We start from the raw sequence: 21,462 nt of genomic DNA, 5'->3' as shown, positions 1-21,462 counted from the left end.
AGGTAACGATACCTGGATACGCTCACCGGATCAGTCGATTCTGGGTTTTTTGGGGTCTCCCGGTCTGTTACAGTCCTGTAACAACAGCAATTGCAGTTTATTCACCCGATCGATCCGAGGAAAATGTCGGGGGTGGCTGGCAGCGTGCTTAAGGTTTGTATCGATTAGAAATGCAGAAATACACTTTAGATCAGAGGTAAGGCAAGGGCCAGCGCCAGTGGACGGTAACCGTCGAACAGCTGATTTGCAAAAACTGGCTCATAGTGAACGTTCGAATCGTGACTGAAGGTCGCCGTGTCCGCAAAACACGTATATAGCCTGGTTGCATACTAAAATCCCGCTTCTAGAATTTTCTACCCTAGTGTAGCGTCTATAGGGAACTTGTATCTATTTAGCAAACACTGGAGTCGATCAATCTAGTTTATGAGAAATAGTATTTTCCTGGCACGTTTCGTAGTCTGTCAAGCGTTAGTGATGAGAGACGTATTCTAGAGCCTGTGTAGTGGCAGATGGTCTAATTTGTGTAATACTAGTAAGCATTTTCTCGCGCTAGCCATATTTCTATAATTTTTGTATTATTCAATGTCAATTATCGTTTTTTTGTTTAATGAAATAACTGAAACGATTGTCGCCACAGATATATTGTGTTACCATTTCTTGCCAACAATGCCATTGGCTTCATCTATATACATTTAATGTTTTTGTACGGAGCCTCTCGGCCCACCAGCCGACGAATATTATTAACTTATCGTAATAGCTGCTATTATAATAATGAACCCACAACTTTCTTCTAATAGATGCGGTAGTTAGTTTGTGTCCCATCATATAATCGTTATGTGGCCCTTAGTTAAACTAAGTGTTTGTTTGTGTTGCAGGCCCTTAAGCCTCACGTTCCATTGATTAAGTTTAGAAAAGGGGGCCGTCCTCTTGCTGGTAAGTGTTACCTCTTGAGGCAATTCAAACATGCTTAGTATCGTGTAGATAGTTGGCCTAAAATCAAATGTTGAGAAGAGCAAACGCGTTCATGAATATTGGCTGTGATCTTTCGTTATACCAGAACTTATTATATACAAGTTTCATTACGAGTTCATTAAGCATTTGTTTATTTATCACATATCTTTTCGTTAATTTTACATTTAAGCCTTTGTTGCAGTACTCTTGAAATTGCTTTCATGAATTGCAAACACTTTTGGCCACCATTTATCGGCTCGTTATTTGTATGATTTTATTTTGTTCCTCGGTTTATGTTGATTCCCCGTGTATGTTGTGCACGAATTTTTATATGGCGGTTTGCTTATCATTAGGAGGAGTCTTATCGACGCCGGGAATGTCAGCCCCTGTAGGCTCGTCGCCCCGTGGCACCGGTATCGAAGAAGATGTCATGCCAAAGAAATACGCTCGGCTCCAGATTAACGAGCATGAAGCCGAACTCATTATGGTAAGTGGGCCAATTTTCAGCTTCTTTGTACCCATGTATGCCTAATTCGAGCCCTAACGCACAATAAAGCTATATCTAAGCTTTAGGTAACCTCAAATGCTATTTGATTGGCCTCTAGAGCCAATTTTGCCTGTTGGAATGTAATAAGCTAACATTTTTTTTTTAGCTAGCGAATGAAAGAAGTTTACTGAATGGTTCTGTAACATACTAAGCTTAGCTGACAAAAGCCATTTTTCATTTCAGAGCGGCGGTGCTTATTAAAATGGATCTGACGTGTAGACAAAATATTAACTCTTTGCGAATCTTTTTAAAGCTACATTACGTAAATAAATAGATTAACTAAATACACAATTTAAATTTTTATTTGTAGTACATGAGTAACTCACTTAAATAAAATGGCATGTGCACCTTAAATATTACTGTTTGCGGTTGCGCTACTTTACTGCGGGACTAGAGAACTTAGTATAGATCAAGAGATCTAGATTTGTGGTAGAAAGAGACGTCGCCACAAAAAGAGATTATTTGGTTAATTTAACCAATACAAAAAGAAACCTTAATATTTAACACATATATATGTATTAATGTTAGATATCGGGTCATATATATATATATATATATAATCCGATATCTAATTTCTTTATAGAATCCGAAACTTTTAGCAGCATTGTACCGTAATGGACAATCTTGCCGGTGACATGCTGGCACACATATTCTCTAGGGCTATTGTCCTTACGTCGATTTGTAACAAATGCGATTCCTCTCATCTTAGTACAGGTTCTGCACCGGCGATGAACTACATAACTTCGACTGATGTTTTAATTTTCCCGTTCTTACTGTGAACAAAGTGTACTCACCCTGTGATCTTGATTATGCCTAATCTTAAGATATTCTTATGAATTGGGCATGTACTAATATACATTTTTAATCTTCTATGTAGTTTTAAGTATTTTCATTAATCCAGGTCTCCAAAATCATCTCGGTCTGTTTCCTTTTTGTGTGAACTGGTAAAACTTCATACAAAAGTCTGCCTTTCTTTAAATACTTTTCCGAAGAGGTTGAACATTTTTGTGACTATTTTTACCTGCAGGTTAATAATGCAATTTGAGTAAAAGCGAAGTTTCTTGCAAATATCACACCGATAATTACTGAGAATTTCTGAAGCGCCCTAGTCTAAAGGATGTTTGGTTTTTTTAATATAGCACTTAACGCAAAAGGTTTCTGGAAAAATTAATTTGGAAGATGTTCATAATTTAGCGAAAGATCGACGTAAGGAGAACCGCTTGCACACGATAGTAGTAGAGGTTAAAGAGCCAGCAGTAAATAGTTCTGATGTACCTCTAATGTAAAAGACGGATTTCATGGGTACGAGTCGATATTCAGCCAGACCAAAAAAAACGAGCTTTATTTATCTTAAATGTATTGCTTTTCTATGGGAAATAAGATTTTTTGCTACTTGCTTGTATATTGAATTGATAGATCCGTTAAAGGTTTTACATCTATTTCTCGAGCCCCAGCATAGCTCTAGCCGTATCATAAAAATCAATAAAAAAAAAAAGGTTGATAATAGAATTTTATGTTGTCAGTAAAAAGCGAAGTGACAAAACTGCGCAGTGACCTAGGCTCTTGTTTTAATTAATTTAAACCCATATTCCAGTTCACCACTAACAAATTTCTAAAACTACTTTACATAAATAAGCAATATATCACCTTGTATGCCCCTGCGCAAGAAAAATCTTTTAAATTTAATCAATTAGAATTTAATAATATACTTCAACACGTTCAGGTAGGTCAGGTTTGCGGGTCATTTTGGGTTGCGTGATGCAAAAATATATGTTATTTAACAATGTGTTTTCTTAGTTTGATAAGTAAAGACGGGGTTTGATTTATTGCTGTCATGATTTATTGTTGTATTGAGGTGTTATGAATGTTATTAATTAAATAAAGGATAGAAAAAAGAAAGACGTAATTCCCACTTATCGCCGAAATAATCGATGCCAAAGACTGGCTTGTTTTCAGAGTTTTATTAAGTCAGTTATCCTGTATTAATGGTAACAAATAGCATAACTATTGTTTAAAAACTAGACCTTGACATTATACGCACAGTCTCTCAACGAAGCCAACTTCTCTGGAGATCATTTTTTCTTTATTGGAACCATCACCTATAACAGCTCCAAACCTTTATTATGATTGAAAGAATAGAGTTCAGCAGAGTTTTGCATTTAAGGATCGTTTAACTATCCGCTTTGAAAAATTGTTGAGGAAGGAAGTAACTTTTTTGACTTTTGACTAACAATATTTTTATTATGTGTAAGACTTCTGACGTCGATTTTGAATGGTATATTGATGACAGTATTGCTTGTTGAACTAAGGGCAGTGGCTGGAAGTAAAATGAGTTGGCACCAAATTTCGTATAGAGTCTTCAATCATGTTTCACTTGCATTTGTCATTTCAAGTAAGATCTGATTTGGTCAGTGATATATTTTCCGTATGTCATTCTATCTCGTGTTCATAGAATGCTTTCGAAATCAGAGATCAAACTTATGAGAGAAAAATGGTTCGGTGCTCGCTGGCGCTGTCATGACAGTAACTAAGCAGCGCTTCCCACAAGGTAAAAAAGAACGTAGTAATTACCCTGTCATTTCCTACGGCTTGAATGTGTTGCAGTAAGTAGGTCGACTAGAAAATAACAAAAGGACACGGTTGACAGCAAATTTAGAAAAAAAAAACTGGCTACAAAGTCACGTCCCAACCTGTGGCTAGGTTTGTCGCGTGCTTATGTAATTAAGTACGCGCATATGCAGTAATATAAAACTTCTTGAGCTGTAGATTAAAGAGCAATTATTCATTTGCTCTGATAATAGCGAAAATGCGCTTCAAATGTGATTCTCGGCATCGTTACCGAGTCGACTTAAATCTTGAAACGGCGTAAATCCACTTTGGCTTAGATCAGGGATTTTTTTTTATAGGAACAACGAATATATGGTAATAGGTTTTTTCTGTTTTTTATTGGTTGTTAAAACTACCAATGAACTAAACGATATCTTAGGCTGAGTTTTGTTTGAAGTTTTTGTGGTAGCATTAGATACTTACATGTATATAGGTAATTGAAAATCTGCAAAAATGTTTTAACACCTGTTTAACGAAAATGCCTTATGTGTCTGTGGTTTTTTATATTTTTACAAAATGAGTGAATTTAACAGCAAGTACATATGCAATTGATTGTTTGATGACGTTGCCTGCATTAGGCGGTGTGCGCACATGATGTGGGCCCACTTGATCCTACAGCGTTTTGCTTTGTATTACGCAAGCTTGGTCTTGCTTGTACTTCGTCGAATCTCTTCGATGTCCTAGCATCAGGTACAGACTAAAAATGAACACCAGCTGTCATCGTATCCGGTCGTCTAACCGACAATTAAATTAAAAGCGATTTTTTCGACGTGCCTTGAGATTTACTAGGTTTGTATACGGTTCGTTGTTATCGTTGATGTTGACCAATGTCGAAACGGTAGCCAGACTTGCACTGCAACGTGCAGATCACTCGAGGTAACCTATATTTGAGGGAAGTAATAACGACGACGGAGACGGCTGGTTCAGCAGATAAATGTTTATAGTTGCATATTGTTGCTGTTGCGCCTGATCCAACATGTTGTTAAGCAACGAGAAGAGCACGTACAGAAGTGGCTGCTTGAGCTCGAACGAACGGATTGTGCCCCTCCCCTTATTTCATGAGCATAGTAAGTATGTGAATTATTTTAAATTACTAATAAATCTCTATGAGGTAATAAAATTAATATTTACTCCCATACTAAACATAATTGACGAACATTAAGGCCAGAAGAGTTTAAAGCCTATTTTGAGTGTAGGCTCAGCTGTAAGACGCAAAACTCTTCAAATACAAACAGAATTAATTAATCGCCTGAGTGGAAACTTAAGGGATGTGGTTCTTATAAGTGTATGCAAATAAAAATAGCTGTATCAGCGCTGCAAGCCATCATTTGAGGGCTATACAATTCTAAAGTGAAGTAATTTGGTGCTTTTACTTGTTCTGTTGCGACGCGTCTGGTACTAGCCACAGCCGTTGGAGTTCTATTCCTTTTCAAGGGCTCTATATCGAATCGATCATAGATTTTTGTTTTGTGCGCTTTTTTGTGGCTGGTGAAGATTCATCTCATTTTAACTATTATAGTGGATTGGCTCAGCAACCTGTAGAATTGAGTTCTGATCGACATCTGATGAATGCTACGTTTTAGGCAAGACCAGCCGTACATTCAACATGGTGTTAGATGTTTCAGTATCAGATTCTTATGGAAATTCAGATTACGACGAGCTAGAGGCAACATTGCGATTGAGTGCATCGCTTGTTCGAGAGCTGGTTGTTGGCAGAAGAGTTCCTGATCCTCGGAAGAACTATAATCGGAAGTTCTCTGAGATTGTTGCTGTGTTCAATAGCCTTACGAGTACAGGAGCTTCTGCCAAAGCGGCGAACAACGCTTGTGCAAATTGTGGAACCCGACACGCTGATGAAGTTTGCACTTCAGATGGAAATGCGCCCGTTGCGGAAGGCATTCGGATAGTTTCTGCTTTGAAGTCTTTGTTTAGGAGGCGCAGGTTATGCGTTGACTTCGCTACAAAATGAGCAAAGTACTAGAAAAAAAGAAGTGGGTGGGCTTAAGTTCTAGGTAGGTTCAAAGTAGGGAACTTTGTTAGGCCATTTGTAGAAAATAACTGCCTGTTTTGCAGAGTTTCACCTCTACACGGATGAGTAATACGATAACAAATAATTAAATTACCTGGTGATGACAGCAGATCAGAATCCGTTAATAAGCTATATATCCATGGTTTGTTTTAGGTATGTTTTATTTCTAAGGGCAACCTTACACGCCTAATTTTTGTGCAGATTGTCAGGACGATATTAACGTAATATGAATAAATATTAATTCAAATAGTGTAAACTCACTGCATATTGCATGCAAATTTGGAATAGAAATAATCTTATGTCGTGGACTCATTTAACAACAATTTGTTTTTATTATTTATGAGTTTACTTTTATTTTACAAGACTTCTTTTTATCTACTTTTGTGTGTATCTCAATTAGAGGTCTCTGAGGATAGAAAAATTTGCCGACACAAAAGGTTGAAATCGTTCATGTTCAAAAAAAGCATTTTTCCCATGCCATTGTTGTCGTTATGATTCTATCGAGTAGCCATCATGTGACACTCAGGCAAATTAAACTTGATTTCAACTTAAACAAGTTTACACATATGGTATTCTAGATAGGTAATAATATGACAAGCGTCACCGTTCGCAGCATTCAAGTTAAGACAGAGAATGTTGAGACAAGAGGCAATTATTCTACGCTTGTAAAGCATTGTCGTTTCGAGTTTAGTCTGCGCTGTTCAGACTTTTGTTTTTTTAGTCTTCGTGACGCGCCTTGTCGCTGTTTCGGTGAAAATCCGCTGCTGACAGCCTGATAGTTAAGTTAGAGAAAATTAATAGGGCAGAGTCCAGACAAGTAAACGTTATGCTCAAACGTTCGATTATCACTGAATTGTAACGTATGTAACTATTTGCAGTTAGCCACAATCCATCCAATGTAAGAATGGGAAGCTTTTATCTTTAACAAAATTTCTTAATGACTAGCGTGAAAAGAGATGTCGATAAGGAGACTTGACACTTATTCATTCTTATAATTAATACTATAGTTCAACTACAAAATTACCGGTTGTTCTCGCATACATAACGATGTTAGCAATAGAAATATGTTAGAAGACTCAGTTACGAAGATTACAAACGATACCCCTAGGTTCAAGACATACGCAATCATTATCAGAAAACCGTTTTTCAAATCGTCAAAACCTAGTAGAGCGTACAAAAATAATTATCCACTCTAGGACAAATGATATACATTCATATAGCTCAGTTTGTCATTTCGGGATAACCATAACGTTTCCAGGAAGCAACAAGTTAATTTGTCCTGAAAATGGGTGAGTTTTAGCACCGTTATTTCCGTAGAACACGTTTGTTTATTCGGTTTAATCTCGTCAGTGAACCGAGCGCAATATTCTAACCGACCAGTCAAAGATGCTAGTAGACCTTCCGTTACCGTTACCGTGTGGGAAACTTAGACATATTTCTCGTAAGTATGGCTGGATTTAATTGGATATTTTGGACATCAAACGCTAGATGACCAGCATTTATATGAATCTATGTTTATACACAATAGACAAACTCCAAAACGGCTTCATTCTCATGCAAGCCCTACGAATGCGTTGCTTTTAAATAGCTATTGCACGTTAGAGTAATACACCAAAACAACGTATCCTCTACTTCTACAATAAACTCCTATATTACTCGCACATATACCCATTTAGATTTAAATTTTAGCACACGCTTTGTCGTTAGATTTGATAATGCAGAGCAGGTTGGCTCATCATTAGTTACGTAGACATCCGTCATATAACAATACCAACTTATCCACCGCAGTAATCCAACACTCTCGCAAAACTTCATCTTAAAGTGCAGTGTACCTATCATATGATGCTATCGTTATAATCTATACGCAAAGCGATGCCAAGTTATGTCTAGGGCGGCTTGTTCGAGAAACCTTCATAGTGGCGACTCGACATGTCGTTTCATCATTAGGAAAGGCCCAAGCCCTTTGCAGAGATACGACAATTCAGTTTAGGACAGAGGAACACGTGCTATCCGGTCATTTTCTTGATAACATCGATCAATCACAACTACGGTGTGCTAGACATTGGCGGCTGACGGATATAAGACGATAAAAGCGCGGCAGTAAATTATAACAGCAGTATCAAAGTATTTATATTTTTACACACATAGCCAAAAACAGGTATGATTATTGTAAGCTATTGAATTATAGCTATAATATAGCGCATAAAAGGCGTTCTCCAAAGTCGCCTTAGGTTAACACTTCTGTAAAAAGTAGGACTCTGTCTGGCTAAAATGCATACATACGATGTTAGTTAAAAATTTCAGGCCAATTTTTGTCGAGAGGATATAGAACATGCGGCCATGTGGTGACGACATTAATGTTACCTTTAAAACTTATGAAAAAAATTAGTACGTTAGATATCGCTTTGCAAAATTGTGAGTGTCTGTTGATTAAAAGTAACTAAATTAATTGTAATTCGTCTATTACTAATGAGGTTATCCGCTGATATCGCAACAAGTACTCAGAGTAACGACCGTTAGTCACTATAAACTCGTGATATTGACGAAGAATCTGTGTGATACACGGTATCGAAGATATTGGCTACTTTTAGGTGATTGAAACCCCTTAGTAGAACGAATTGTAACTAGTAAAAATTAAGAAACAACCGAAAGGAGTGGCGCTATTGCGGCCTTTTATTTGCCCTTGGACAAAACTTGGCAAGCAGAGCTACTGCAGAACACAAGCAACGACTCCCATCCCTGCCACTGAGTTAATTTAATTAGTGATCCCCAACTCCCCATCTCATAGAGGCACATAGTACAACGCTGAAATGTACCAGGCAAGTCGCAAGCCTATGATCTGATTATCGAGCACTCGTATTGGCATCAACAGCTATTCTGGCTGACACTCCTTGAATTCTGCCGAAATACTCGACCATATCAGAAAAGTGCCACGCACTCTATTAAAAAATTGTCAGCATTTCCTTATACCGGTTGACACCTGAGTGCCACCAAACGAAAAAGCCATCTTAACTTTATGCAGATACAGGCCACCGGCTGTAATGTATTTTTTAACATTTTTTTTTTTAAAATGTCGAATCAAGCATTATTAGAGAAAATTCTGCGTTTCATTTATTAGTACCATGTGTTATCAAGTAAGTGACTTACAATGTTCTTACAAGTGACTTACAATACCTTTTTCTAAATTTGAAGGCAATACCTTTATCGGAATCACATATTCCCCCAAAAGGTAGTTGCCAAGTTACTTTTTCTCACAGATTTCGATTTAGGCTATGTAAAGTCGAAATATCGGCAACTCCATTGTCCTGTCTAGAAAGAGCCTTAGTCATTGACTTCGACTTCTTCTTCCATGACTGACTTGTGAGTTTTGAAATATCCTTCATAGAGGTTCATGTGCATATTAAGCGCCTTAATGTATACGTAATGAATAAAAGTGTATCTAAGCAGAGTCTTCGGCATGCTAAAGTATGCTAGAAAGTAAATCATTGGCGGAATTGTTTCTAGGTGTGAGTAATTTAGCATTCGAAAACGTTTTCGGGCAAACGGGCAGTGTTTGATTAAGCCGGTCCACCATCTTCAAGTACGCGAAAAATTTAGCTGAAGGTTAAATATCGGGATGCCTGTTTGGCATTCCGAATTTTAGTACATGGTAGCAGCTATCCATCTGGTCAGCATACTATCTATTATGTATACTCCGATCAAATTGACTTTGCAATCCAGTCGTACTAACTACTTCGAAATAGATGTCCAAGCTCAATATATTAGCAAGAGCTTCAGCTACGCAACTCACACCAAGAAAGATATTGGCAAAAAAAAAAGTCTGAACAAGTATTTGATACGCTTTTAAGCTAAGCCCGGCATTTATCATTTGTCGTCATAAGTCATTTTTTTCGCGAATTTCAATTGCGTAGTTTGTGAGCACATTGTTAATCTCTCTATCCCATAATAACAGGTTATTTGTTATTGAGGTTCCTGCATTTGTGCTATGTGGGAGCCGCCCGTGATTGCTTTCTCTTGAACACTTCCGTCAACTTCCTCATTCGTCGCTCTACGCTATGAGTAGTGTTTTTATAGACACGTGCAATATATGCGTCCATGAGCCTCAAAATGGCAGAGAAATTCGGTTCCTCTGAACTATGAGACAGGGGGATGTCGTTGGCCTATCTTCCAGATCTCGTGGAAAATCGACTGCACCCAGCATTCGAATGTTCCCATTGTTTGTACTGTGCTGAGTTGCATCGGTGCAAACAATGGGAACATCTGTGCATCATTACGACGTGTCATCCAATGTGACGAAGCGCCGTTATTGTCGTTGACCAAGTGTAAGTGTGCACAAGAGATACGATTGTCAGCTCGGCAGATACATTTTCGTTGACAAATCGTCAGCGTACTGAGAAAAAGGCCACCAAGCGGAAACGCAGACGGGTTTGTTACTAGAGCTGTACTTGTAATCGTTATTAAACCGCTATGCACAACGTTTGGCCTAAATTTAGCAGATGTGCCTATTTTCTTCTTTGCAATTAAAACCATCGCCATTAACTATTACAGGTAAATAACGTAGCGTCACGCAAAGGACTGTCAAACGTTGCAACATTCGATACAGACGATGAGTTTTTTGTAAACCAGGCATAAGTGAACCTAAAGTTCCTGCCTTAATCTATTGGGGAAAGCCATGACCTAGCCTTTAGACATTGACACTTTTTTGATAAGGGTTAGAGAGAATCACATAAAGGCCAGGTGCTCTCAACCGATCAACAAAGAGAAAATCAGGTAAAGGTCCTGCTGCTTGCATTACTGGATATTCATGAACGATTTTTTGCACCCCCCTTCCATATCTGTGATGTTTCGTAACAACAAATAAACCTATATAGTTAAATTGCTCCCCACCGTGCTTATTAGGTTATTTTATAGGTTATTTATAGCTGAATTAAATACAATGATATTTTCGATGGAAGTCTTTTTAGCTATTTGGGTAGCCCGGATATTTCACATGCTGACGACAAGGACAGACGAGTCGTGTACCACAACTGGAAGTTAAAACAAAAGCAGTTTCCATGGTGACGGGGTGAGTTAGACCGGCATCCTCTGAGGATCATAAAATGTACCACGAAAGTACCACAACATGTGGATTTTATTATGCACTCGAAAACACAGTTCCACTGTTCATTCACTGGCCGAGGCATTCTTAAATACGAGCTACTAATAGCCAGAGTTTTGTCGTCTACCTACGGCTTAGCACATCAATGTCGTATGTTTATCAGTGCCCACTCGCTTAATGGCGCCGATTTGTTCAGTCGGTTAATCATTCAGCATACATACGATAGCCCTATGCTTTTCGCAAGTAAAACATCCTATTTGCTGCGAAATATAATCCAATTGTAATTATATTTTAAGTAGTATGTAAACATTGATTTCAGAAGTACGAACTGACCACGTACCGAAAAAAACGTATTTATTCGTTCTCCTCCTCTTATTGAGCTTACAGTTTCGAGGTGACTAACGCATACACTCTTCGCCCTTGCAAGTAAGTCGTAAGGCAAAGCTTGAGCGAAGTTAGTTTTGCTGCTTTGTCAAACATTCCGTCGAATTGTTATTGGGACCCTAGCAGTAGCATTTCGACATCTATTATCGGTAGTCTCTCGTGTTTTTTTATAGAACGATTGCCTCCACTCGCTGCTGCAAATGTTAGCATCACCGCTGCGGAGTGACCCATATAACCGCGATTGTGTGTTTGGACGTAACGAAACCCCGCCTAGTTATCGTTTGTTAAGCGTGTGTTCGTGAAATACGAGACCCAGCGACTCCGAAATAGGTGTTTATCGAATTCGCCGTCGAACCCGTTGAGAATAAGACCGGCAAAAGCAAAAGTAACGCCGTTGACCGCCACCCCTCCATTATGGGTCCAGCGCCCTTTCCGTAAGCAGTGGCGGCAGGGGCAAATACCAAAGGCAGGTCGACTCGCACGCCAACTCCCTCTTTTGTGTTTTAGAATCTACGTTTGTGCAGTTAGTACTAATGTGCGTACCTATGCCTCTGTGTGTTACCGCAATAGAATAGAACTAGCCTATAAAACAACAGCCACTTTAGACAACCGATCAAAAAGGACGATAGCGTGGCGTTCATAACGCGATAACCTTCAGATATCACCAGCAGAACGTAGTCAGTCACCAGCTGAGTGTGTGAGTGTACGTGTCGAGCCGCTGCAGGCGGGCGTTGCTGGCAGCATTGCCGGAGCCGATGATAATACCGACGCTTCGTGATATTACATAGGGCTGCTTACCATTGCGACTGCTGCTAATGCTGTTACTGGAGCTCTGCTCAACAAGTGTTAAGACAAACGATGTTGACAACGAATGGAAGCGTTGGACTCGTTGCGGTCAAGAGATCGCGGCGACTAAACCCGAAACGAGATGTCCAGCGGCGGCAATTGGGTCGCTGGCCGAGCAATATACAATTGCAGTAAAATACTCTTTGTGAGGAAAAGAGAGCCTAAATCAAAGTCACGTTGAGCACGAACGTCTGCTGGAAAATCTAGCAAGAACGCGCCTCACCATGGCGACAGGAAGGCTGTGGCAAACAGAGCGATGTTTGTCGTTACGACAGCAGCTGCCGCCTCTGCTGTTGTCGTTAAGCTTGCTATCAATGAAACATGGAACACTCCAGGAGAATATATGAGGCGACATGTGTTACTGAGTGGAGAGGTCTCTGAGAAGAACTTACCGCATAATCATGTCGATGTGTAGTGGTACGCAATATTAATGATGCTAGCAGATGGTTGAGCAGAAGATCTCTTTGATGATTACGACATCTAGGATGGAACCTGGTGGTTATTCGTTGAGACATTAGATCTTATATAAAGGTAAAATAATAATAAAGAGAGGAGTGTAATTTGTGCGTATCTGGTCAGAATTGCGAAATTATTATTAATTCATTTCATTTGTACGTAAATGGTTTCCAAACATGCTTTGGTATCGTTTGTCTTGAAAATGATACGCGATTTGAGATTTCTGTGTACAGCGTATCTGATATTTATGTTATAATATGAAGAGCGGAGTTGTTTGTAACTGTAATTCAAAACGTCATAATTAGCACAAAATTACAATTTTCTGAAAATTCGAAAAGTAGAACAACTGACGAAATAAACCCTTCAAATGACATAAAACAGATCGTTAACGAATAACACGGATGTGCGTTACATTTAGCATGCCTGCTTAATATCACTGAAAATTTTCGGGCATAGGAGGAAGATCACTTGGGAATTTTCCCCATCTGTTCAAACCCAGTGCACAGAAAATTGGGATCCTAACAATAGCAATATTTGCAATGTGTAAAAATACCTAATACCGAAATAACACTCTGCCAGTGTATTTGCTTGCCGAAACGAGGTGAAATCGAACTAACAATATAGCTAAGAGCTTCTCTTGAATGTTAAAGTAGCCTGTTGCGCTATGCCGAGACATGAATTGTTACAGTTTTACTAAATAGAAGAGAAACGAATAAGCCAAGGTATTTCCGGCCATATAAGCAACTACTAAATAAGTATATCGGTCATAGCGCACGGACAGATAGAAGACTTACGGGTGTGAGGCGCCCAGTGCTTGGTATCAAGGTTAGTTGCTCTACCAGGCATATATACTCCTTCCGAATATTTCTTATGCCTCCGCCGTTCTAGCATACATTGCACTAAGTGCACAACGGAAAATGAAGATACGAGGTATTTTGCTCGATTTTGCGCGTATTATATTCTACCATTGACAAAGTGTGACCAATGTCAATGCTATATATATGCACATTGATTGTCGAATCACAATCTTTCAACACAAAGATTCATGTTGTAATCCACTGAGTCAAAAACAAAAAAACTAGTTTCTGGGTAAAAATGGGCCAAATATTTTCAAAAATGCTCACTGTAGAGTAAGTATATGCGTCAAAGCTTGTTTGCCGATTCATTAAAGCAAACGTTGCGGACTGAATAAAAGCCTAGATTAGAACGTATTGTGTGCAAAGTGCAGTACATCGTGCTTCGACAAGTCTTATAATGACAACGATTTGATTCGCTGGTTTGACCGAATCTTAGCCCTTAAGGCAATCTGTCCAAGCCAATTTTGTACCTTTTCCCGAACGTGGCTTGGTCCTTCATGCAACCTGCTTACGGTATTTTTTTTCGGATAACAATGGAACACCATTTTAGCTGGCTCATTCCAGTCAACAGTTCCATCGAGCTCGAAATTGATGAAGGCACAAAAGTAAGCCTAACTTTTGGATTTTCAGAAGTAAAATGTCGTGCGGATCGTGTAGTTTTTTTTTTTTGATTCGTTTAGAAGAACAGCAGAGCCTATCTGTAATCTGTAGGTTGAAATTCTGTGTTTTTTAGTATTACTTCTCTCGACGTTAGATTGTGATTTCGATCTGTGATATTTTATCATACATCTATGCCATTTTATGACTTATTCTGCGCTATCTTATGTGAAAGCTTACAAAGGAGCGGTATATTTCTAGCTAGCTATTACCCAATATGAAGATTTTCGTTTAGAATAAAAGTATGGCGTAATGCTTTAACCGTGACTCTGTAATCGGTACTTATCGTTTCCGTAGAATTTCGACCCCCACTCCTCGAGCGTGCTCGCGCTAATTTTTTGCTCTCCTAGTGTGTTTCAAGCAATACATGCACGCTATGTATGATATTAATTTATTAAATCGACAATATTTTTTTTTCTTAGGAAACTAGGACTGATTTATTAAGTGTATACAAAGAAAATTTAATTTTTATTAACATGTCAAAAAAAAGGATATAGAATACAGGCGGTTTACCACCCAGCTGCCAGCTAGACCTACCATGTATCCGAGATTTTGTCCAGCAAGGTTCTGGGTTCTGGGATGAACGGCTATGCGTGGTTCTCCTTTGGATATTTCTTTTAGTGCCCGTTTCCGTTTAGAGCCACCTTAGAGTCCTTGCCCTGAATCTGGGCCCGCTTATTTAATAGCTCTTAAGATACCTTAGAATATGCTTTTTTTTCGTACCATTTGTCGTAGCTTTCTGACGTCCCCTGAGGTAAGTCCATTCAGCAATTAGGGTTTTTCCCTTTGACATGAGCCAGGCATGTCACAGCAGCGAAAAGTCTCACCCACACTTCACGATGATAATGAAATTTAATGCATGCACCTCATAGCTTTTATTTTCCCTTATGGATTCCACACAATCGAAGTTGTTTTTTTGCTTCTGCCAAATTCATTCCGCTCCGAATTAGTGTTTTCGCATCCGAAGCGACCATTTTTCAACGACCTGTGAACCACCCGGTACGATCGGCACCGCCATTTTTCGTGGAACTGATTTCAGCTTCGGTGTACAAAACTCACATGCAAACAATGTCTTGTAGAAGTAGAAATGACTCTCCATTCGTTGTGCTTATATTTTGCTTTCCCTTCACCTAGGCAACTAGTTGTTCGCAGATTTTTCTGTGTGATTTTCATGTTGGAGATGTATGGTCTGTCGAATAGTGATTAGTTTGAAGGAAAGTATTTATTGTCTGTCGTACTTCCTGGTCGACACAATGTCGGAGACGGCAGCTTCGACAAGCAGGCGGTTTCCGTCAATCCAACGGGTGATCGTGACCTCCTTGAGCTTCTTGGCTTCATCGGCAAATTGTTTCTGAATCATCTTGTTACCATCCATGGTCATCACCGAACGGACCTCGTTACCATCGAGGCGTTTTTCAAGGAACTCCTCGCCCATCTAAAATTTGTAGAAAGATATTCATGATTATATGTTATACGCTGTTTTACTGATTTGGCGACATTACCACAGACAACTAACGGAGGTTTTGAGTTACGGAATCATGCAGTTCAGTATCGTTCGCAAATCGTTTATCATTTAAGAAAAGCTTAGGGAAACCTGTAATATAGAAACTAATAGATAATAACTAATAAAAAAGAAATTTTTCATCTACGATTGGCGTCTGTATTGATTGTTGCGACTCTCAAACAGAGCATGTTTTTATAATGCTATAATAAATTAAGCATTTGACTGTGCTTCTTTAGCTGACTGTGATCGGGTAAAAGCTTTATCAAATTCCGACAAATTCCGGTATTTCGAGTGATTCCAGCTCTGGCGTTATTCGAGAGGAGAAGGCCAGCTCGCGCTTGCTGCTTACTCAACATTTGTTAGGCCTGACTCGAGGTGACTAAAAATGGGTCACGCAATTGATTTACTTCAGCCAAGTGATGAAAAAGGATCTCTTAGCCGTCAAGTAATTCTGCCCATGTAACAAACTCGGGGATGTTAAACGTTTGATGTCATATAGTGAATCATCGTAAAACCTTCCATCCTTGATTTTCATTAGAGTTGCCGAATGATCGTTCGTTTGACCTTGACCTTTTCAGGAATCTTTTGGAGAAATAATATCGCAAAAATGAGTGCCGTATACTAATTAGAATCTAAAAAGCCAATATAGGCTCGCAAAAGGACTTGTCAGAATTTTTTTTGGCTCCAAATAATATTTTCAACCAGAAACTGTGTCCTAATTGGGTGTCTCCGCAACTCCGGGCGGTGTGCATGTAAGAAAAATAGCTACGTGTGCACGACTTACATTTATCATAGTCTGTGGGAGATGCATCTGAGCTTAATTTGTGCAAAATTCAATCTCCAGTTCTCAAAGTTGTGGTTCTAATAGTCAAATCAAAATGATAGCCTCGTCCATACGTAAACTATGTTAATAGCAGACGAGGGAGGAAAGGGGTCAAATAAGCTGCCCGGCCATTTTTTGTTGTTCTGGCGAAAAGCCAATAAGGTCCATTGGCGTGTATGTTGTCCAACATACACGCCAATGGAATAGAACAGATGGCATTTGGTCTCCAAGATTAGTATCAGTCAGATAGTGTGAATGAAGGACCCACCCAGTCAAGTAGACAAGACGGTTGCTCCCGACTGGGTAACCATCCAACAATAAACGAATGAACCTTTCGAATAGGAGCGCGCGTTTGACGCTCTCCGCCACCGCCGAAAGCTGTCATAACGTATGTAAAATATTGAAATGCTGTGAATCAATTTCTGCTGCTAGCGGTCCTGCCAGAGACATCTGATTGTGACAACTGTCTGGTTAACAGGCGAACAGTACAATCATATTAATTTCCAACGGCAAGCAATGTAGCCAACTTCCTACTGAGTGACTCCTTCTTATATATACATAATATAATGGCGATATGCTTCACACGTTTATACAAATGTTTCACACACATGCAAGTCGCCATAGCACACGATGCTACATTGAAATTTTGTTCATTGTTGTTTGTTGTGATATTTTATAGAGTAGACGGGCAGATAACAAGAGACCTCCACCCAATCGTATCCATTTCGGGGGACTGCCTATAAATGTACATGTGGGCGAATATGAACTTGTCTGTGATGCACACTGTGGAATAGTTGCAGAGGTTATGGTGGACAGAGAAATGAGAAAGAGCCAAATATCTCAATACCAAGTTTACCTTAAATTCGATCAATGACGTTTTCATAGTTGTGATGGTTTCAATCTTCCATTTATCGCCTTCGTTACTGATATTAACAGTTGGAGTTGCGGCTTGTGCAAATTTGCGGAGGACCATATCTGCGATCAGAGAATGTTAGACACAAAAGAACAACACGGTTTACGTACACAGTTTTTCATCAGTTAAAGAGCAAACAGTACTTCGAAGATATAACCACAGTTTTATTTTGATTAACTGAAACCAGTGTGTGATGATTCGCGTAAGAAATTCGGGTGGGTCAACTGGCCACTGATTTTGCAGGTGGTGAGCAAAGGACTGCTTTGAAACTCTAAGGTATCTATATTTCATTAGCTAGATATCACGTTTACAGAAAAAAAAAAGCAAGCTTTGTGATCTAATGCAAGCATCAAGCTATACCCATTGATCGAGGCTGTTAGCCTAATTTTGAACCGTTATGTTGTTACCAACCTTCGTACCAAGTTCTCCTCGTAAGCTCCCTCGGACGGACTTTACTGACCAATGTTACTTTGGATTGACCTTCCGTATTTGTTGCGAATGAGCTAGATATTATTATATTAATACATTGCATTCGGCGTTCCGTGAAAGGGAAGCGACGACGGCCAGGTTATAGCATAAATGTAAACTTACGGTTAAACCTTAAAGGAGCACTAATGTGCATAATTTCAAGTATGCAACATCCTCTTTCGTGTTTTACATCCACCACAATACAAGTTCGAGCTTACCTACTTAATTGGGCATATTGACACGTTGCTCATCACCCGTGTGTATCGCGTATTGAAATAGTTGTTCCAACACTCGTGGACAAGCAGCAAGATGAAGCGGATCAATGCTGACCAGAGACAATAGGATTTTGTTATCTTTCCAAAAACAGGCTCAAATGTGTCATGCCACAGTGTCTTTCATTGGGTCTCGGCCAGCGTTAAGCAATGCTTTCACATATCAACTACATTCTGGAACGAGTAACCGGAAAGTAGTGCGCGTTACAGGAAAAGGGCCGTTCTTTAATGGTCTTAACAAACATCAAACGTAACTACCGTGTCGTCAGATAAAAACAAGGATAACTACACCGACAGTTGGAAGTATAATGATCTTTGCCACAACAGAATCTTGTACTCTATTGCAGTTCACAAGTGGAAATCAAAGTTAACCTGTTCGTGTACTTTTGCTTATTGAGTAACGTGTTGTAAATTGTGGTTATGGCGAAAAGCCGTACTAGCCGGAACTTAAAGATAAAACCAGGTATTTTCCACGTTTCCTTGCTTAAAGATAGCTGTGATTACTAGATTTAATTATAGTATATAGTTGGAAAATGAAACCTCTGGATGGCCTAACGCAGGACTTCGGCTATGAACAAAAACTTTTCACCGTAAACGTTTCCACAAACAATCGGAATGGGACCTATGTATGCGTACATAACGTTCGGTCTGCTGAGGATGACAGAAATAACTATTGAGTGAATTACGACATAACGCACGTTTAAAAGCTAATCTATCTACTGACAGTAAATCGTTAAAATGACATCCGCTGCAGTCGATGGCGGCGGTATCTGGCCAAGATGGCGGTCGTCGTTTCAAATGCAAACCATGATTAGAAGCTTTGATTCTGGTAGTTTCTGTTCCAGCAGAGCTCTGCCAAACGTAGCGGGTGGCAACAAAAAGTTTCTTTGCGTTACGCTCCCATCTAGTTTGATATGGATTGCCATAGTTGTATCATTGCTTCGATAATGGACTAATCATAAAAATTGCCTGTTGAAAAAATCTATGAGACACTATATCTGCACAGACTTTTCTCCAATTACCACCTCAGCCAGCAATAAGCGCGTCCATCAAAGCGTAGCATTAGGTAGTGGATTTCCTTCTCTTTTTCTGAACTATCTGCTTATTTATTACATAGTAAAAGTGGACTACTTCTACTTCCTGTAAAAAGACAGAAATCCATGTCATTCGAGAACAGGTGAGATCATGATGGTTGTTCTTCGAATACAAACAGCATAGACACCATTGCGTCATAGACATTCATTCCGAGATTCATTCCTGACAGGAAGCGGCGCAACTATTTCCTGGCAAAGTCGCTTCTTCTGCGACTTCTCATATAGCAATTGATCTGCGTTCAGCTCTGCAACCAGGTGCCTCGTTCTTGCCGATCGTTGCCTATCCGATCCTGTGATGAGAACGGAAAGCCACATGCTCTACCATATTCATCGCGTCATCTCTCGTTTACTAGTTACTGTTACCTGACAATGGTCGTTCGCCGCTATCATCTTTGCACCGAGCGGCCACAGGTCCATGCGCGTCAACAGCCACAGCGACATAACCTTGAATCTTCGTTTTGTCCCATCGTTCGAATTCAAATTTATTAGATTTATTTGAACGTTTAGAATCATGTTGCATCCGGTGGGTTGCTTCCATCGGACAGCTACAGCAGTTACGAATATGTGCTCTTCTACAAGTTATAGCAAATGATAAAGTAGCAAAGTTTATCAAGTTATCTCGGCGTATCTAACATAATTCTACCAGCCGATTTAGAACGAAACGTAGAGTTGAATCCTTTCGGCAAGTCTTGCCTAAACAAATGTGCTTATTTTTTTCATGTATAAATATTAAACACATGAGCTCAGGACTCTGCTGGAACATATGTCCTAGCACAGAGCTGGCCCAAACTGCTGTTAGGTTGTTGAAAACAACGAAAGCTTCCAAAGCGGTATCTGCGGCTCGCAATGATAGACGCAATGAAATCGCCTTGCCGGCATCGGAGATACCGGCCGCAAGCTGAGGTGGGGTCACATAGTCGGCGCTCGCCACGAGGCGCCACTGTCAGCGCGCCCAGGACAGCAGGACCAAGAGAAACAGTGGATTGCGAAGCCGGCACCGGCCATGCCTCTTCACACGGAAACCGACAACAAAACGGCGGTCATCCAGCGGCAAGCATCAGCGCCACCACACCGGCACACCACTAACCACGGGCTGCTGTACAAACTACTGGTAAATATGTGAATATCAGACTCAATGGAAGCAAGGGCCAATAGTTTGAGAGTGACACGGTGGCTATATGTGCCATTCACACGGATGTCGCGTGAGTAGGAAGACTGAAATTGGCACCCGCTAATCGTCAACTACCCTTCCTCAGCCCCCCGGTCCGTTGAAGTGAGGCCTGGCGACGTTACGAGAGATACAAAAGGGTCGCTAATTTAGGATTGAGTAAAATTACTATTCAGCAGCTTTGTCTTTGGAGAACGAAATACAGTAATCATCCGAAGGAAGGTCTATCACCAGAAAGTAAACCATAGATGATTTATTTTCCAACGATAAGCGCACGATATATACAAATATATGTGGCACAGCAGTGACATCCCGAAATGAACCGTCACGTTGCAAGAAGATAGCGCGGCACATACAGACTTTTTGTATGACGTCCACATTCTGATGAACACGATCGTAATGAAACGATTAGCTATTGGTTTGCTAAGGGAGAAGGTATAGGGAGAGCATTCATTCACCAACATTTAACTATGTGTGTTTGATACTCACTGACGCCGAGTTCCTTTAGGAAGTCATCAAACTTCTCGCTTTCGGTGAGCTTCCACGATCCAACGAATGCAGCGGCCATGGCGAATGGTTTTTGGTATTTGTGTTAATGTCGTTCGTAAGAAAAACTCTTGCCAGTCACTATTGTAGAACTGCCGACGACAACTCGAATGACTGGAGAAACATAGTCCGCGCGTGTTGTCCTACAGTTTTTGCTGCTGATGCCGACAGAAACAGCGTGGGAAAGGGTCCAGCGAGTGCGCACGCAGCTCGAATGATCACTAGAGGGACAGATTTGTCAT

The 21,462-nt window shown here is 39.9% G+C and overlaps 2 protein-coding genes and 1 long non-coding RNA gene across 4 annotated transcripts; 2 read left to right on the top strand and 1 right to left on the bottom strand.

The window, feature by feature from the left end:
- On the top strand, positions 1-1,857 carry LOC111261613 (uncharacterized). The gene is made up of 4 exons (XM_022835225.2): positions 1-153; positions 876-933; positions 1,305-1,438; positions 1,682-1,857. Exons 1-4 carry the CDS (start codon positions 124-126, stop codon positions 1,697-1,699), a joined length of 240 nt encoding a protein of 79 aa, XP_022690960.1. The 5' UTR covers positions 1-123; the 3' UTR covers positions 1,700-1,857.
- A 7,013-nt stretch (positions 1,858-8,870) lies between these two features.
- On the top strand, positions 8,871-13,567 carry LOC111261614 (uncharacterized). The gene is made up of 4 exons (XR_002681105.2): positions 8,871-10,456; positions 10,683-10,904; positions 11,090-11,199; positions 11,552-13,567. It is a non-coding gene; the product is annotated as an uncharacterized LOC111261614 (long non-coding RNA).
- A 1,273-nt stretch (positions 13,568-14,840) lies between these two features.
- LOC111261612 (fatty acid-binding protein) lies at positions 14,841-21,364 on the bottom strand. 2 transcript variants are annotated; one of them, XM_022835223.2, is made up of 3 exons: positions 21,164-21,364; positions 17,616-17,734; positions 14,841-15,867 (listed from the first exon to the last, which is right to left on the bottom strand). In XM_022835223.2, the coding sequence occupies exons 1-3, from the start codon at positions 21,240-21,242 to the stop codon at positions 15,655-15,657; spliced, it is 411 nt and encodes a 136-aa protein (XP_022690958.1). In that variant the 5' UTR covers positions 21,243-21,364; the 3' UTR covers positions 14,841-15,654. The 2 variants fall into 2 exon arrangements, with proteins under 2 accessions (XP_022690958.1, XP_022690959.1); XM_022835224.2 differs by lacking the exon at positions 21,164-21,364 and adding an exon at positions 18,359-18,468.
- Positions 21,365-21,462: the final 98 nt, after the last annotated feature.

This window comes from Varroa jacobsoni, unplaced genomic scaffold (genome assembly GCF_002532875.2).
Source record: "Varroa jacobsoni isolate VJ856 unplaced genomic scaffold, vjacob_1.0 scaffold_573, whole genome shotgun sequence".
Taxonomy (NCBI): domain Eukaryota; kingdom Metazoa; phylum Arthropoda; class Arachnida; order Mesostigmata; family Varroidae; genus Varroa; species Varroa jacobsoni.
Note: the sequence above shows the minus strand (reverse complement) of the source record. Positions and strands in the feature narration are given on the sequence as shown.

Bases quoted from the DNA above. Each gene is read 5' to 3' on its own strand.
- LOC111261612 (XM_022835223.2), bottom strand. From the start codon at position 21,242: ATGGCCGCTGCATTCGTTGGATCGTGGAAGCTCACCGAAAGCGAGAAG. The intron at 17,735-21,163 runs GTGAGTATCAAA...CTCTGATCGCAG, and splicing joins CCTAAAGGAACTCGGCGTCA to ATATGGTCCTCCGCAAATTT. The intron at 15,868-17,615 runs GTAAACTTGGTA...TACAAATTTTAG, and splicing joins CGTCATTGATCGAATTTAAG to ATGGGCGAGGAGTTCCTTGA.
- LOC111261613 (XM_022835225.2), top strand. From the start codon at position 124: ATGTCGGGGGTGGCTGGCAGCGTGCTTAAG. The intron at 154-875 runs GTTTGTATCGAT...TTTGTGTTGCAG, and splicing joins TGGCTGGCAGCGTGCTTAAG to GCCCTTAAGCCTCACGTTCC. The intron at 934-1,304 runs GTAAGTGTTACC...GCTTATCATTAG, and splicing joins AGGGGGCCGTCCTCTTGCTG to GAGGAGTCTTATCGACGCCG.